Source organism: Amblyraja radiata, chromosome 20 (genome assembly GCF_010909765.2).
Source record: "Amblyraja radiata isolate CabotCenter1 chromosome 20, sAmbRad1.1.pri, whole genome shotgun sequence".
NCBI classification, from domain to species: Eukaryota; Metazoa; Chordata; class Chondrichthyes; order Rajiformes; family Rajidae; genus Amblyraja; species Amblyraja radiata.
Genome location: NC_045975.1, coordinates 18,098,646 through 18,117,018, shown reverse-complemented (window position 1 = coordinate 18,117,018; position 18,373 = coordinate 18,098,646). Strand labels below are relative to the sequence as shown.

The following is an 18,373-nucleotide window of genomic DNA, read 5'->3' as shown; positions in this document are numbered from 1 at the left end:
CAATGATCCCAAACATACTGCTAAAGCAACAAAGGAGTTTTTCAAAGCTAAAAAATGGTCAATTCTTGAGTGGCCAAGTCAATCACCTGATCTGAACCCAATTGAGCATTCCTTTTAGATGCTGAAGAGAAAACTGAAGGGGACTAGCCCCCAAAACAAGCATAAGCTAAAGATGGCTGCAATACAGGCCTGGCATAGCATCACCAGAAAAGACACCCAGAAACTGGTGATGTCTATGAATCGCAGACTTCAAGCGGTCATTGCATGCAAAGGATATGCAACAAAATACTAAACATGACTACTTTCATTTACATGACATTGCTGTGTCCCAAACATCATGGTGCCCTGAAATGGGGGGACTATGTATAAACACTGCTGTAATTTCTACATGGTGAAACCAAAATGTATAAAAATGACTTTATTAAAATCTGACAATGTGCACTTTAACCGTATGTGATTTTTTTCTAGTACAAATCTCAAATTGTGGAGTACAGAGGCAAATGAATAAATGATGGGTCTTTGTCCCAAACATGGAGGGCACAGTAACTCTCTGGAAATCATGCAGTGAATTGGCCTCTGCTGCCTTCTGTGGCAGATTTCCACAGATTCACAACTCTCTGGGTGAAAATGTTTTTCCTCATCTCAGTCCTAAATGGCCTTCCCCTTATTCGTAAACTATGATCCCTGGTTCTGGACTCCCCAAACATCGGGAACATTTTTCCTGCATCTACCCGGTCGAATCCTCTAAGAATTTTACATGTTTCTATAAGATCCTCTCTCGTCCTAAATTCCAGTGAGTATAAGCCCAGTCGATCCACTCTTTCATCATTTGTCACTCCCTCTATAGCAAGAATGTCCTTCCTCAAATTAGGAGACAAAAACTGCACACAATACTCCAGGTGCAGTCTCACCAGGGCCCTGTACATCTGCAGTAGGACCTCCTTGCTCCTATACTCAAATCCTCCCGCTATGAGGGCCAAATGCCACCAGCTTTGTGCCCCTAGGTCCATCTGATCATCAAAAGTACCCAAAGTCCTCCCATTTTCTGTTCATGTCCAACCCATGTTTTTAGCCCCAAAATGCATCACCTCACACTTGATGAAGATCATACTTAACCCTGTCTATAACTATGTGAAACAATGAGAATTGTTACTACTATCCCCAAAATTGCACTCCCATTGACTCTTCCACCACTTGCTTGGCTTTATTTCCCAAAATTCTTTAGTCCATTTCTTTAGTCCAATTCTCTTCAGGCCTCATCTCTCCTAGGACTATCAACGTGCTGGCTCACAAAAAAAATATCTCCTGGGTGTACTTCATAAATCTTTACTATCCAAGCCCCTTGCATTAGGCAATCCCAAATTGAAAAGAATATTCAGCATTTTGAGATTTAGTGATGAAAGTTGAACATATTTACTGAAACTGAGAAATTTCTTGATATTGACCTAATTATGTCTACTGCTCTGACACAAGAATAGACCTGATTAGTGAATGAAAGTGAGGTTTATAGGGATTTCTTGGATGTTACATTTTCAAAGTTAAACCATTCTTCTGTTGGCTTGAATTCTGAATGCAATAAACATTTATTGTTACACATTACGATGAAATAATTCTGCTATTATCTGCTAAGAAGTTGTCATTGTCTAATGGCAGGGTTTACAGTTAAGTATCGGGTAACTTTCATGCAATGATCAATTGGTCTTTAAAGATTATGGTGACATTTCTTGTAGGAAGCTGTTGGAAAGTTACAAGAAGTTGCAAATAACCTGGAGTTTGCTCGTGAATTGCAGCGGAGCTTTATTGCATTAGGCCAAGATGTAAGTATCCTAACGATTATGTGGATGTGGGTGACTGCGCTGTTAATTACATATAAACTGATAATTGTGCCTTAATTTTGGTGACAGTAACTGTCTTTCATCTTTTGAAATGTGTGAAATGAATTGGTGCATCAATTACTCCACCCTTTAGTGCTTTTACAGTGGTAGCCGACTTGATTCCATCCCACAAAGTATGGATTTGTCGTGGCATTTGGGTCTGGCAGTCAAACATTCGGGTTTAGGTCTCACTCACCTGCTTGCACTGAAAAAAAAACTAAATTGTGTAGAACAGAACTGGTGTATGGGTATTCGCTAGTTTGGTACAGCCTTGGTGGACCGAGGGCCCTGTTCCTATAAAAGTACTGTGACTGGTTTTACTAAAATGAGAACGTAGAACAGTACAGCACAAGAACAGGCCCTTTGGCCTACATTGTCTGTGTCCAACAAGATCCAAAGACCAACTACCTGCCTGCATATCCCTCTGTTCCCTTCCTATCAAAAAGTATTTTAAATGACACTATTGTATCTGCCTCAACCATTGGGATAGACTATTCCAGGCCCTTACTATCGTGTGTGCGTTTGTGTAAATAAAAAATTGCACATCTCCATTAAACTTTACCCCATCTCACCTTAAAGCTATGACATCTGCTCTTTGATTTTTGTTCATCCTGGGAAAAAGGTTCCGACAGTCTATCCTATGTCTCATAATTTTAAATACTTCTATCCGGTTGCCCTGTAAACTCCAGTATTCAAGAGAAAACAATCCAAGTCTGTCTAACTATTCTCTTTAGTCAAAACCTCACAATCCAGGCGTCATTTTGGTCAACCATTTCTGCACCCTCTCCAAAGCCTCCACATCCCTCCTGCGCTAGGGTGACCAGAACTGCGCTCACTACTCTAAATGCGGCCTAACCAAATCCTATAAAGCCATGACTTCTTTACTCTTATGCTCTTGCCCTGTCCGATGAAAGCAAGCATACCATATGCCTCCTTTATCACTATATCTATTTGTGATGCCACTTTCAGGGTGTTATGGGCTTGGACCCCAAGATCCCTCTATACATCAATGTTGTTAAGGGTCATGCCATTAATTGTATATTTTCTCTCTTGCGTTTAACCTCCCTAAGTGCAACACTTCACACTTGCTTGGATTACACTCCCATCTGTCATTTCTCTGCCCCTTTTCTACAGTCGATCTGTATCGCATTATATACTTAGACAGCCTTCCTCACAGTCCGTGACCCCAGTAATCTTGTGTCATCTGCAAACATCCAAATCTATCTATATATATATATATTACTAAAAGCCTGATCTTGACCACTTCCTGTTCTGTATATTAATTTTAGAAGAAACGCTGCCACTTATGACTGATTTTTGGCCATCTTACTCAGAGTCCCCCTCCGCTGTGCAGGACAAGAGGATTTTCCCCATCGATTAAAAATAAAAGAGTTATTAGTGTTTAAAACCTGTTGAGATTCTCTCTCTCCTGAAGGCCACGCCCCTTCCGGAGGGACTATAAAACCCGGAAGTGTTGAGTGCCTCAGTCAGTCTCTGCAACATGGGGGAGCGAGAGGGTCACGTCTCAGTCTGAGCTGTGAATAACACTGAACGGGAGGGGGAGGGATTATAAAACCCAGAAGTGTGGGTGTGGCTCAGTCTATGCAAGATGGGGGAGGGACTACCATCGACAGAGGTACTTAGAGAAGAGTGGGAACGGGAACTAATGATAAAAATTACGAAGGTTAAATGGGAAAAATACCTGATATATATTTACAAATGTTCAATTAATGTAAGACATAATCAAATTCAATTTAAAATTGTACATAGATTATATTATTCAAAAACAAGATTGAACAAATTTTATCCAAATATATCCGCCACTTGTGATAAATGTCTAGCCCAAAAGGCAACTATAACACACTCCTTAGTTTCCTGCATAAAACTTTATAGATTTTGGAATGATATTTTTGAAATATTTACAAAATTATTCAAGACAAGAATGGACCCTAATACTGAAACGATTATATTTGGTGTAATGGAAGATGGGAATAAATTGAACACATCTCAAAATCTATTCCTTAACTATGGTTTAATAATAGCAAAAAAATTAATACTTAAATTTTGGAAGGGTACATCAATACCAACGCTTAAAATGTGGATTGCAAGTATGTTGGACACCGCTCATCTTGAGGAAATGCGATTCCTCCTAATGGATAAATCAGACCAATTCATAACGAGTTGGTCTCCATTCGTCGTTTTTTTGGAATCATGGTGCAACACAATTGTAAAAATTAACTGTTTCAGGACTGGATGAGGGTTGGTCAAGATTATAAATAATGATCTCCTTTTCTTTTTTATTTCATTTTCTTTTCTCTATTTTCTCTCTCAACTTTCTTCATTTACTCGTTTTCTTTTTTCACACACTATATATTTCACATCTTTCTATCCTTTACTATTTCTAACTTCTTTTTCTTATTCTAATCTTTTTTCAATGTAACAAAAAAAAAAAAGAAGTTGTACATAAAATGTATTATGAAAATATATATTAGGCACTTTGGTGCCATATGACTGTACTTCTAATAAAATAAAATATTTTTAAAAAAAGATGGGGGAGGGAGAGGTCATGACTGCCTGAGCTGTGAATCAACTGAACACACTGAATGTCTACTGAACTGTGAGTGTGGTGTTTTGTGTGGTTTTATGGTGGTTTCACCCTGCTTGAAATGGTATGAAACTGCATTTGAATGTGGTGGCCTTGCACCCTGCATGAAATGTTATGAAACTGCACTTGAATTTGTTGGCCTTGCACCCTGCTTGAAGTGGCAGGAAACTGCACTTGAGTTTGGTGGCCCTGCACCCTGCTTGAAGTGGAATGAAACTGCACTTGAATTTGGTGGCGTTGCACCCTGCTTGAAGTGGTCGGAAACTGCACTTGAATTCGGTGGCCTTGCACCCGGTTTGAAGTGGTAGGAAACTGCACTTGAATTCGGTGGCCTTGCAACCTGCTTTAAGTGGTAGGAAACTGCACCTTAATTTGGTGGTCTTGCACCCTGCTTGAAATGGAATTTCAAGGAAGAGCCGTGAGTCAACTGCCCGCCCACCAGCCGTGAGTGAGCTGCCAGCACATCAGGCTTGAGTGACTGAGCTGCCACCCCTAGAATTTTGCCCACAATGTCCATACTAGTCCTCTGGAAACCAGTCCCTTCAGCCCACAACACCCATACTAATGCTCCAGAAAGCCCCCCCCCACTGGCCACCAATATTGGAATTGGTGGAGAGGTTGAATATTGCGTTGGGGGACCAGCCCTCCCGTGTGAACATGAGACCCAAGGGGTCGCACTTAGTCTAGTTATAGTTAAAAATGCGTATTTCTCCCTTCCAAAATCCAATTTCTTAGTCAAGTTTTCAAATTGGCTTGAACGGAGGGCTTGCTCTTTACCAGCCATTTCAAGGTTGTATTTGCTAGAATTCTAGTGAGTCATTCCAAATTCAATGTATGTTGGTTAATATCTTATAATTGGTATATCTGGGGGTTTTAGAAATTCAGTCTGTACTGATGATAATTTCCCATGAGTGTAGTGGCAGGTTGAATGGGGGCAATATATTGCACTCTAGAGATTTAAAAAAAAAAGATTGTAATGCATTATATCACAACATTTTCTTCCCATGATACATCAGTAAGATTATGAGACCCAATATATTTCCCAAATTGTCTTAGCTGCAGTTATCTGGACGACAGATGGCACAATGGGCTAAGTGTTCGGCTGGCAACCGGAAGGTAGCCGGTTCGAATCCCGCTTGGAGTGCATACTGTCGTTGTGTCCTTGGGCAAGACACTTCACCCACCTTTGCCTGTGTGTGAATGTGTGTGAGTGATTGGTGGTGGTCGGAGGGGCCGTAGGCGCAGATTGGCAGCCACGCTTCTGTCAGTCTGCCCCAGGGCAGCTGTGGCTACAGAAGTAGCTTACCACCACCGAGTGTGACTGAGGAGTGAATGAATAATGCGATGTAAAGCGCCTTGAGTATTAGAAAGGCGCTATATAAATCCCATCCATTATTATTATTATTATCTTTTCATTAGCAGGGTTATTGCCAGAGGAATTGAAGCCTTGGTTCAATTTGTTAAAATAATGTACGATTTTGTTTAGATCCAGAAATCACTGAAGAAAGCAGCTCGTCGGGAACAATTGATGCGAGAAGAGGTGGAGCAAAAGCGGCTAAAAACGGTCCTTGAGCTACAGTATGTTTTGGACAAATTGGGTGATGATGATACACGTACTGACTTGAAACAAGGTTGGAATGGGTCCTCTGTGCTCACTGAAGAACAACTGGGATTGTTGGATGAATTTTACAAGCTGGTACAACCTGAACGAGACATGAACCTAAGGTAATAAATTAGTATACCTTATTTCCCAACAATGAAAACGCTATTTTTTACCCAGAAATAAGGCACGATAATTTACCTGCGTCTTGGAGGTCGAAGGTTAGGTTGTTAGCCAAGAAAGATAGACGGCTATCCCTCAGTACAGCAACATCAAGAACTATGTTGCAGTACTGAGGGATAGCCAAGTCTATCCCTCATTGCTGGCAGCTGATGGGAAGCGGCTATAAAGTGCAAAGCGGATGTAAAATGCGAAGCGGCGCTCTGGACGCGGAGCCACTTCATTGTGGCCCAGGTGAGAAGTAGCTGGGTGGCTGCGAGCGGCTGCCGGGACTGGACAGTGGAACCAGCCAGCGCCTTCTGCTTGCCCGCTCACCTCTGGCAGAGCTCTCCGTCTGAACACCTCTCTCCTGCCGCTCGCCTGCCTCGCTCATGTCTCCCACAAATCCTTAAATTCTGACTGCTGTCGCTCGGGTGGCTGCGAGCGGCTGCCGGGACTGGACAGCAGAACCGGTCGCCACCTCAACGCCTTCTGCCGTCCCGGGGATGCTGCCTGGTCCCGATGGAATTTCTAGAAATTTCCTAGTTCCTTAGCGCTCCCGTTTTTCCCACCATCTCTCCACCTGCCGTCACCCTCCACCCCTCACCCATTCAGTCATTCAGAATGGAGGAGATCTGGAAGCCTTGAGCATTTAAAAAAAAAATATTTCTTTATTTTTATTTATTTTTTTGAGCATGAGAAATTCTATGTCCCGCCAGACTTTTTTCAAAATGGGGGTGCGTCTTCGACGCAGGTGCGTCTTAATTTCCGGGAAATACGGTAATTACATGTTCTTGCTTATGAAGACCTCCTCCGTTATGCTATGAAGACAATATCTTGTTCTTTTTCTTGCACACTAATAAGTGAAAGTCAGAGTAGGCTGATCTTATTGCTCTTTATCTGATTTAATTGAAGAACAAATTTATTATCAAATTAATACAGTTTCATATTTAATCTGCTCAAACATTATTTTGGTGTTTCCACTGTGTATATTATATTGGTTTCCATTAATTTCCATGATTTGCATGGATGGGGGTTTTAAGCTTTTGAAGATACAGGACCAGATCATCTCCAATAATTTGCAATGAGAAGAAACGGTATTTCAGAATATGTTGACAGATGCGTGGTTGTACAGGTTAGTGGAGGACTACTGAAATTTGGAGAAGGTCGGTGACTTGAAAGGTTGTTTAAATTTTAATGGGCGCTTTGAAGAAGTCTTTAAATAGTAAAAGTTAGATCTTGCTTAAAGCTAATAAAACGGTGTGATGAATGTTTGAACCTATAGACACATCCTGAAGGGAAGAGTTAGATCAGGGATTTGATGAGGATGAGCGAAAGAGCAATTTAGTGATGGAAGAATTGTAAAAATATGTCTTCCATGCTCCATTGCAGGCTTGGCGCAGTCAACTCTTGTCCTGTGGATTGAGATGCTTTGCACGGGCAAGGTAAGCACTATGTCTGGATCAATAACAGTTGACAATAAACTGAACTGAAACAACTGTCATTGATCCAGACATAACAAAAATATGAGTGTTGTATATCGAATTTGCTTATGGCCTCTTGCAATGGAGGAGGCACAGGGCAGAAAAGTCAGTATGGGCATGAAAAGGGGAGTTGAAATGGTTGGCAACTGGGAGATTCTGTAGGCCTGAGTAGATTGAACGAAAGTGTTCAACTAAATGGTCATCAAGTCAACGTTTGGTCTTGCCGATGTACAGGAGGCCACATCGGGAACACCGGATACAATAGATGAGGTTAGAGGAGGTGCATGTGAACCTCAGTCTCACCTGGAAAGACTGATGGTGTCCTTGGATAGGGTTGAGGGAGGACGTACATGGACAGGTGTGAAATCTCCTGCGGTTGCAAGGGATAGTACCCGTCGAGGAGGTGGTTTGGGTGGGAAGGCTTGAGTGAATCAAGGAGTTGTGGAGGGAGCGGTCTCTCCGGAAGGCGGAAAGGGGTGGAGATGGTAAGATGTGATTAGTGGTGGGATCACGTTTCAGGTGACGGAAATGTTGGAGGATGAGGTGTTGTATGCGGATACTGGTATGGTGAACAGTGAGGGCCAGAGATACTCTGTCCTTGATGCATCTGGGGAGAAAGGGAGCGAAAGCAGAACTCTGAGGCACAAGAGAAGGAATGGGTGATATTCCTCCTTTCCGGCTCTCCAGAGATGCTGCCTGTCCCGCTGAGTTACTCCAGCATTTAGTGTCTACCTCCCCCACCCAAGCTTCTCATTTTCACCCTACAAACAAGCCTGTTTCCTTTATCATCGTTACTTTTTTGCATATCCTTAATTCATTGTTCTTTATCTCTCCATATGACTGTCTATATCTCTCGTTTCCCTTATCCCTAACCAGTCTGAAGAAGGGTCTTGACCTGAAACGTCACCCATTCCCTCTCTCCAGAGATGTTGCCTGTCCCGCTGAGTTACTCCAGCTTTTTGTGTCTATTTTCGGTTTAAACCAGCATCTGCAGTTCCTTCTTACTCATCAAAAATATATACATCCACTTGGAAACGCAACTTGAGCTTCCAAGAATAATTGAGAAATATTTTGATCTAACAATTCCTTATTTCTTGGGGAAGAGAAGAATTTCTCAAACTATACTGCCTCTGCCTAGGCTACAATACATTGGCAGGGCTCTCACTTAACTTTTTGTCCCTGTTGTCAGCCGGGCAACCTCAGCAGCTTTTTAGGTTGCCAAATGACAGTTTAGGTGGTCATTTAAGACAGCTTGCATGACGCGTGCGATAATGTGCTCGGACGAAGTGCAGTGTTACCCGTCGGAATTATGGTAATTGAAGCATTCACATATTATTTCTGCATCAAATAAAGTCACAAACTAAACATATTCACCAATCAAGACATGATATATACCACAATAACATGCAGCAAAATTATAATACAGTATCTCAACTTTTTTTACACATTGCAATTAATGCAATTTCTATTATCTCTTTCCACTTCCAAACAAAAATCTGGTTGGATTATTCAGCGTATAATCAACCTTGGTGAGACCAAGCGCAGGCTTGGCGATCGCTTCGCACAACACCTCCAATCAGTTCGCAATAACCAACCTGATCTCCCGGTGGCTCAGCACTTCAACTCCCCCTCCCGTTACGAATCCGACCTTTCTGTCCTGGGCCTCCTCCATGGCCAGAGTGAGGCCCACCGCAAATTGGAGGAACAGCACCTCATATTTCGCTTGGGTAGTTTACACCCCAGCTGTATGAACATTGACCTCCAATTTCAGGTGGTCCCTGCTTTCCACTCCGCTTCCCAGGTCTCCCTCAGCCCACTGTCTCTGTCTTTTTCTTCCCGTCCCTCCCCGCACCTTCACATCTGTCTGAAGAAGGGTCTCAACCCGAAACGTCGCCTATTTCCTTCGCTCCATAGATGCTGCCTCACCTGCTGAGTTACTCCAGCATTTTTGTCTACCCATTCACACAAGGTCTGTTATCCCACTTTCCCAATTTTACAGAGACAAGTTAACCTACAAAGCCAATGCGTCTTTGGGATGTGGGAGGAAACCCACATGTTTGCAGGGAGAATGTGCAAATTCAACACAGTGCCCGAGAACAGGATCAAACTCTGGTGTGTGAGGCAGCAAGTCCACCAGCTGTGCCACTATATTTTATTTTCCAGCACACAAAAAATTATACGTTGATCAGTGATTCTGCGTTGGTTTTCAGCAGTCGCGGTGAGGTGGCAACCGGACAGCAATGGCGGCCAGATCTCCCACAATGCAAAGGGAGGGAGAAAGTGGCTGACGTCAACCAGTTGCTGTGGCAGTGTGCATGTGCAGGGCGGCACATGCGCACAACCACGGCCGATGATGTGCTGGCCGTGGTTGTGCACATGTGCAGGGGGAGGATGTGCAGGCCGTGGCAGTGCGTATGTGCAAGGCGGCCTGCCGTGCCGAGCCGAGAGAGCGCCGAGAGCCGGACATGGATGGTGGGTGGAGATGGAGAGTGACAGAGAGAGAGAGAGAGATAGAGAGGGGGCCCGCTCGGAATGAAATGATAGGTATCCCGGGTGCTTGCCAAGCCGGGCAAAATGGCATGGCTTTTAGGTTGCTCCGCGGGACTGTAGATTGCCATTGGCACCTGGGCAACCGCTAATTTAGAGCCCTGATTGGTTGTCCTTTCCAGTTCTATGTTCTGTGCCCACTTGGCTTATCTGTTGGAAAAGAATGAGTGCTTCAGTTTGATTAGATGGTCATTTGCTTTGTGGTTTTCAAAAGTTTTGTACTCAATTAAAAAATTGTTAAGCATGTTTCAGAAATAATTTAATATTTAATACTTTGCAAACTTGACCGTGTTATCTTATGGTTAACAGGTTGTGCGAACAATTTGAACAAGCATCAGTGCACTTATGGGACCTACTGGAAGGAAAAGACAAAAAAGTTGGGGCCACAACTTGTGAGTATCTGACTTTTGTCAGCAGAGGACAAAAAGGGAATAGAATGAAAGAATTAAGCCCTTACTCTATTTCTTGGGATTGATTATTTTCCACTGTTGTGTAACTGCTTTTATCTGCGGCACATGCAGGTTCAAGTTAAAATGGATGACAATCCAGTTAATTTTCATTCATCAAAAGAAAGGCAGAGTAATGTAGATACAGGTAGTTCTGCTAGAATAAGTCTTTCCAGAATACACATTTGACATAATGTGATTGATGAATTAGGGAATATTATTTGTATTACACAGACCTAATAGGTTACAATGAGAATTTGATGGGAAATGAGAGAACCACTTAAAGGTTAGTTTGGAAATTGATAAGCAGAAAACAAAAGCTGCCTTGGAGAGGAAAAACTCTTCCCTCGTAACGTCCCCGCAGTAATCGAACACCATCGTCTCTTAAGAACGCTATCTGTTTAATTTATTGCTGGTGGACATTGAATTAGACAGGATCAGGAGGCACAAGGAGCTATAGATGCTCTGATCCTGGAGCAAAATAGAGTGCTGGAGTAATTAAGTGGGTCAGGCTGAATATGTGGATAAATGATATTTTGGGTAAAGGCTTCTTTAGATTGAATTTAATGGGGGAAGAAAGTTGGAAAAGAGAGGTGGGGGTGGACAAGACCTTCAAATGATAAGTGGATACAGGTGAGGGATTTTGATCGACAGAAGGGTGGAGTAAGTGATAGGCTAGAGATGAAAAAGAGACAAAAGAATGTTCGATAAGAAGAAAGGAGGAATCAAATGTAAAGCCAGAGGGAAGGATGTAGGTGGAGGGTGACAGGGGTGAGGGTGTGGAAAGAGGAGTGAAATAGTGTGAAAAAATGGATGTGGACTGGGGTGGAGGGGTACACCGGAAAGAGAGAGGGGTAGTGGGATATTACTTGTAATTGGAGAATACAATGTTCATACCTCTGGCTTGTAAGCTACTCAAGTGGAATATGAGGTGCTGTTCCTCTAGTTTGTGTGCCCTCATTCTAGCAATGGAGGAGGACAAGGACAGAAAGATCAGTGTGGGATTGGGAAGAGGGGTTAGATGGTTAGCAACTGGGATATGAATGAATGAATGAATGAATACGTTTATTGTCATTGCACAATACTGTGCAACAAAATTCCATTACATCTCCTCCGATTAAAAAAATACAAACACGATAACCATTAACACATATGTACACTTATTAGTAAATAATAAATAGGTATTTTAAAAGAATTTGGCGGCATTTCTTGGAATTACATTTTGCTTCCCCAGTGTTCTCTGTTGGAATTTAGCTCTTTTATCGCACATGGGTAGAAACTATTTTTTAGTCTACCGGTGCGAGCCTTCAGAGTCCTGAATCGCCTCCCAGAGGGTAGCAGAGTAAAAAGGTGGTTGGCAGGGTGGGATGTGTCCTGCTTGATATTTGTGGCCCGGCGCAAGCATCGGGCCCTATATATGTCATCCAAGGAGGGCAGTTGGGCGTTTGTAATGCTCTGCGCAGTTTTTATAATTCCCTGCAGCGCCCTCCTCTCGGCCACAGTACAGCTAGCAAACCACACCAGGATTCCATAGGAGAGTATACTTTCCACGGCGCATCGGTAGAAGGACAGCAGCAGCGGCTGAGACGTTTGCTCTCCGCAGAGACCTCAGGAAATACAGCCGCTGATGTGACTTCTTCACGAGAGTGACGGTGTTCATTTGCCATTTGAGGTCCTGGGAGATGTTTATTCCCAGGAACTTAAAGCCAGTGACTCTCTCCACCATGTCTCCTTTGATGTATAAGGGAGCAGGTTCCTCTCTCCTCTTCCTCCTGAAGTCAACGACCAGCTCTTTTGTCTTTGATGGGTTGAGTACCAGGTTGTTTTTGGTACACCAGACAGTCAGTTTTTGGACTTCATTCCTGTAGGCAGACTCGTCGTTGTTGTTTATCAGTCCCACCACAGTCGTGTCGTCCGCAAACTTGATGATCCTGTTTGTACTGTGTGTTGGTATACAGTCATAAGTGTATATTGTATACAAGATGGGACTCGGCACACAACCTTGTGGCGCTCCTGTGCTGAGCGTCAGGACTGGGGAGTAATTGGACCCCATTCTGACAGTCTGTGGGCGATCTGTTAAAAAGTCCTTAATCCATCCGCATGTGTTTGCATTAACACCCAGATCAGACAGTTTGTCCACCATTCTGCTGGGGATGATGTTATTAAATGCAGAACTAAAATCTACAAATAACATCCTCACATATGAGCCAGGACGCTCCAGATGTGTCAGTGCAGAATGTAGAGCTATGTTGATGGCATCCTCCGTTGACCTATTAGCTCTATATGCAAACTGATGCTGATCCAGGGTGGATGGGAGTGAGGACTTAATGTGGGCCAGGACCAGCCGTTCAAAACACTTCATCACCGTTGAAGTGAGGGCAACAGGTCTATAGTCATTCAAGCTGGTAATGGCTGTTTTTTTAGGTACAGGCACGATGGTAGCAGTCTTAAAGCATTTAGGGACAGTGCACGTTGACAGAGAGGTTGAAGATGTCGCTGAAAACCTCCGCTAACTGTTCTGCACAGTCCCGCAATACTCTCCCTGGGATGCCATCTGGGCCAGCAGCCTTCCTGGGGTTGACCCTGCGGAGTGTTCTTCTGACGTCCTCCGTACTCACAGTGAGTGGCACAATGAGTGCCAGGTCGTCAGTGCTGGGAGCGGCTGCAGGTGCAGGCTCCACCTCATTCAGCTCAAAACGGGCGAAAAAATGGTTGAGCTCCTCAGCTAGCGAGTTGTTACTGCTGCAGATGTTCGGCCCCCCCCTTGCCCTTGTAGTTTGTGAGTTGCTGAATGCCCTGCCAGACACGCCGAGGGTCCCTCTCGTTAAAATACCCCTCTAACCTTCTTCCATAGGCTGTCTTTGCCTCTTTAATGGCTCTCTTTAGTTTAGATCTGGCAGTGCTGTACAATTCATCACTGCCAGATCTAAATGCTGAGTTGCGTTCCCTCAGCAGTTTCCTGACATCCCTGGTCATCCATGGTTTGTTGTTTGGATAGCACCTGACCTCCCTGTCGACAGTGACGTTGTTGATACAGTTCTGTATATAGAACATGACTGTAGATGTATATTCTTGTATGTCCTGGTTTGCAAACAAGTCCCACTCGGTGCGCTCAAAACAGTCCTGAAGTTGGGCGGCAGCGCCCTCGGGCCAAGTCTTTATGTTTCTCACCCTAGGCTTGGTTCTCATAATGAGAGGTCTGTATGCCGGGGTGAGAAAGAGTGATAGATGGTCAAACTGGCCGAGGTGAGGGAGAGAGGAGGCTTTGTATCCATCCCTAATGTTGCTGTACACGTGATCCAGTGTATTTTGACCTCTCGTCGGACACATGACATGCTGGTGGAATTTAGGGACCAACAGGTCTTGGCGAACAAATTGCAAAGGTTTGGCAAAATTGCCACCTAGTTCGCGCTTGGTCTTGCCAATGTAAAGGAGACTACAAAGGGAGCATTGGATGCAGGTGACGAGTTTTGAAGAGATGCTTGTCTCCTCCAGAAGGTGTGCTAGGATCCCTGGGTGGAGGTGTAGGAGCAGGTGTTAAACAACTTTGTTATTGTAAGTCTGAAACTTGCCGCTAAACCCCTTTTGCCCATTGTCAACTTTGTTATAATACGATTCCAGCAGGGAATTTGCATTCTGTTTCTGTTCTTTGTTTTTTGAGTATGTGTGTATGTGATACACACAGAACTTTTTTTTCTCTCGTTTATGTACTATGTTTACATATTCTGTTGTCCTGCAGCAAGTAAGAATTTCATTGTTCTATCTGGGACATATGACAATAAAACAATCTTGACTCTCTTGGTATTTGGTGACATACACTAGTTTATTGGACTTAAGTAGTCTGTGAATTTGCAGTGATGATGCTGATTCTAATTAAAAAGTAGAAAAAATAAAGTTTATTGAGGTTAACTCTTCAAATATTTATTATGAGTTATGCCTAACTTTTTATCATTTACCTTCTTAACCAATTGGCTATTAATTCTGAAATATAACATGCTTTTGAGGTAAATGTGTTAAATAGGAATTATTTGATGGAAACCACGAGGGATTACAGAGAATGTTAAAACAAAATTGCATGTTTCAGTTTATACCACTGCTTAACAACAGGTTGTTATGATGAGGCCATAGGAAAAAACAGGAAAGTAGACTATTATCTGAATGGTGGCCGATTAGGAAAAGGGGAGATGCAATGAGACCTGGGTGTCATGGTACACCAGTCAATGAAAGTAGGCATGCAGGTGCAGCAGGCAGTGAAGAAAGCAAATGGTATGTTAGCATTCATAGCAAAAGGATTTGAGTATAAGAGCAGGAAGGTTCTACTGCAGTTGTACAGGGTCTTGGTGAGACCACACCTGCAGTATTGCGTACAGTTTTGGTCTCCTAATCTGAGGAAAGACATTCTTGCCATAGAGGGAGTACAGAGAGGGTTCACCAGACTGATTCCTGGGATGGCAGGACTTTCATATGAAGAAAGACTGGATAGACTCGGCTTGTACACGCTAGAATTTAGAAGATTGAGGGGGGATCTTATAGAAACTTACAAAATTCTTAAGGGGTTGGACAGGCTAGATGCAGGAAGATTATTCCCGATGTTGGGGAAGTCCAGAACTAGGGGTCACAGTTTAAGGATAAGAGGGAAGTCTTTTAGGACCGAGATGAGAAAATCATTTTTTACACAGAGAGTGGTGAATCTGTGGAATTCTCTGCCACAGACGGTAGTTGAGGCCAGTTCATTGGCTATATTTAAGAGGGAGTTAGATGTGGCCCTTGTGGCTAAAGGGATCAGGGGGTATGGAGAGAAGGCAGGGATGGGATACTGAGTTGGATGATCAGCCATGATCATATTGAATGGCGGTGCAGGCTCGAAGGGCCGAATGGCCTACTCCTGCACCTATTTTCTATGTTTCTATAGGTTCTCAAATGGCCTGGTCCTCTTACTTAAAGTTAGAAGTTTTATACCTGACCAGATACTTTGTTTTATTTTAGTACGCTTTCTGTTGACTTGCTTTCGAGAAAAATTTGAAAGCTTTGGAGTTGGTACATGTGAAATGGATTATCATGACTCCAGGGAAGAGTTAAATAGATAGAGCAGGGAAATTGAAGTTGTACTCCACAGAGCTGAAAAAGCTGAAAGGAGATCTGATATTTATGACTGTGCAAGGTTTAAAAAGAAATGCCTTAATTTAGTGAGCATTGTAAATAATTGTTTCCGGAAGAGTCAAGTAATGAACTAATTTCTAATTTCTAGACAAGAACCTTAAGGCAATTGTCAATAGACTCCTACAGAGTGGCTACTTTGACAGTATTCATAATCACCAGAATGGTATATGTGAAGAGGAGGAACCCTCACCAGTGCCTGTTGAAGAACAGCCTCCAGAACCAGGTATGTAGCTAGTACGTATAGTCCAGATTTGCAATACCTGAAGAAGGGTCTCGACCCAGAAAAGTCGCCCATTCCTTCTCTCCAGAGATGCTACCTGTCCCGCTGAGTTACTCCAGCTATTTGTGTCTATTTGTAATACTTAACTTGTGTATTAAATTAAAATATATTATGTTGCTTAATGCTATTTAAAAAAAAAAAAAAAAATTAAACCACTAACCAATTGTCTTTGTTGATTACATTTTCCCTTCACAACATCCCCAACTCTTGGATCCCCGTAACTTTGTTCAGGTCCAACACATAGAAATTTGTGTAGAACATTAATAAGGTATATTCAAAATTTGTTGTGTATGGGTGTGTGGCTTTTTTAATTTTAAGTAATACTTGATTTTAATTGGTCGTAAGTTGGAGTTGATATTACGTGCCGTGTTATACATCAGGGACCTCATTTAGTTAACTTGCCCACTATACACTGCTGGTGAAATGCACATTGCTTTTGCTGAATAAAACTAACATGTAAACAAACATGCTAAAAATCCAAATAATGTATGTCAAACAGTGAACAATGTTTAAGGAGCCTGAGTAGTACATGTTCTCTCTAGACATCTGTCTCTATGGCATTTGAGTTGAGTTTTTTCACTGTACTGTTGTAATAACAGTTGCAACTCCAACGGAAGCCAGCCCTTTTGCTTTCTGTACAGGTAATGTCTGGGTCGAAGAGGCCATTGATTGCTGCACCATGTCTGAATGTATTTTGAAACCTAAATCATGTGATCTTGATTTCTTTTTTTTTGTTTACATTTCCTTCTTTGTGCAATATTGCTATTTCAGCAAAAGCAAGATATGTTATAGAAGATTAAAGTACTGTGTTGGATTTGAGGTGTACCTTGGGCAGCTGAACAATTTTATTGGGAAGGATTTTGGTGTTGAGCTTTATGATATTCCTTTGTCTAGCCATGCTGCTGCAATTCCCATTGTATTGGAAATTGTGCAATAATGGGACATGAAAAACAGATGGCTCTGCCCCTCTTACCCTGTTGCGCTATATGCACAACTTTATAATTAGTTAGTGGCCTTATGACACAGATGATTTGTGTGGCGAGGTCTACATTTAAGCTTCTTGTTGTGTTATTCCAGATGGATCATTTTAAGCATGTTTGCAGTGGTTCAGTGTCACCTTTAGATTAGTTGGTAGCACTACATCTAAGTTAGGTTGTGGTTTCAAATCCTTTGGCTGGTCCTCTTGTGAAATACTGAAAAAGAGCTTGGCTGCTGGAGGCACGTCAGTTATGATGAGGTCTTGGATGTTTCTCCCATCAGATGTATTTGAAGAAGGCAAGTAATTTATTTTACTTTCCTACCACTGTTCCTAAATTTTTTGATCATTGTTGGAACCTTGCATATCACAAATTGGGTGCTGCATTTATATTGCAACAGTGACCATTGTTTGGGAAGTGCTCTGGGATGGCATGAGGTTTTTGAAAGGCCCAAAAAAATAATAATTCCGTTTAACTTTTATTTAAAATTATATTTTCATTGTAAAAATGAAAATATTGTTCTATTGCAGAACCTGAAGCAGTTGAAGAATATGTGGAGCAACCCGATGTGGAGGCAAGAGAGGTAAGCAGTATTAAGCCTCCAGTATTCTGCGTGCTGCCTTCGCTACTATATCTATCGTATAGAAGCAAGGAACTGCAGATGCTGCCTTACAAAATAAACATGGACAGGCGATGGTCAGGTTGGGACCCAATTTCAGACATTCTAAGGGGGGGGGGGGGGGGGGGGGGAGAGAAGCTGGAAGAAAGGAGGGGCAGGACAGAGTCTGGCAGGTAATAGGCTGACACTGATAAGGCAGGTTATTTGATAGACAGTTGGATGGACAAAGGCCAGAGATGAAAAGACAAGGTGTGAGACAAGAGGATTGGCTCGGATCCATAAGATAGCATAAATAACATAATTGAATTCGATGGTCAGCCGAGGACAGCAATGGACGGCTCGAAATTAACGGTTAGCCGGGTGCCAATAGCCACCTAAAGTCCCCTGCACATGCTCACAACCACGGCCAGCACATCATCGGCCGCCCTGCACATGCCACGGCAACTGGTCGGCGCCGGGCACTTTCTCCCTCCCTTTGCATTGTGGGAGATTTGGACGCCTTAGCTGTCTGCTCACTGGAAACCAACGCAGAATCACTCCCTGGAGCTGGAGTAACTCTTGCTTCAGGGAGCAAGAGTTACTCCAAAATATTCCAACTGGAATTTAAATTGGAGGTTGTGAA

At 42.8% G+C, this 18,373-nt stretch overlaps 1 protein-coding gene across 7 annotated transcripts in view; it reads left to right on the top strand.

Moving 5' to 3' along the window:
• The window catches only part of caprin1 (cell cycle associated protein 1), a 104,733-nt gene that overhangs the window by 36,495 nt on the left and 49,865 nt on the right, over positions 1–18,373 (top strand). For all 7 annotated transcript variants that reach the window (XM_033038908.1, XM_033038904.1, XM_033038906.1 and 4 more), the window contains exons 3-7: positions 1,731–1,817; positions 5,966–6,204; positions 10,579–10,661; positions 15,964–16,098; positions 17,663–17,715. In XM_033038908.1, coding sequence (XP_032894799.1) covers positions 1,731–1,817; positions 5,966–6,204; positions 10,579–10,661; positions 15,964–16,098; positions 17,663–17,715 — 597 coding nt within the window. The remainder of the gene's footprint in view (positions 1–1,730; positions 1,818–5,965; positions 6,205–10,578; positions 10,662–15,963; positions 16,099–17,662; positions 17,716–18,373) is intronic.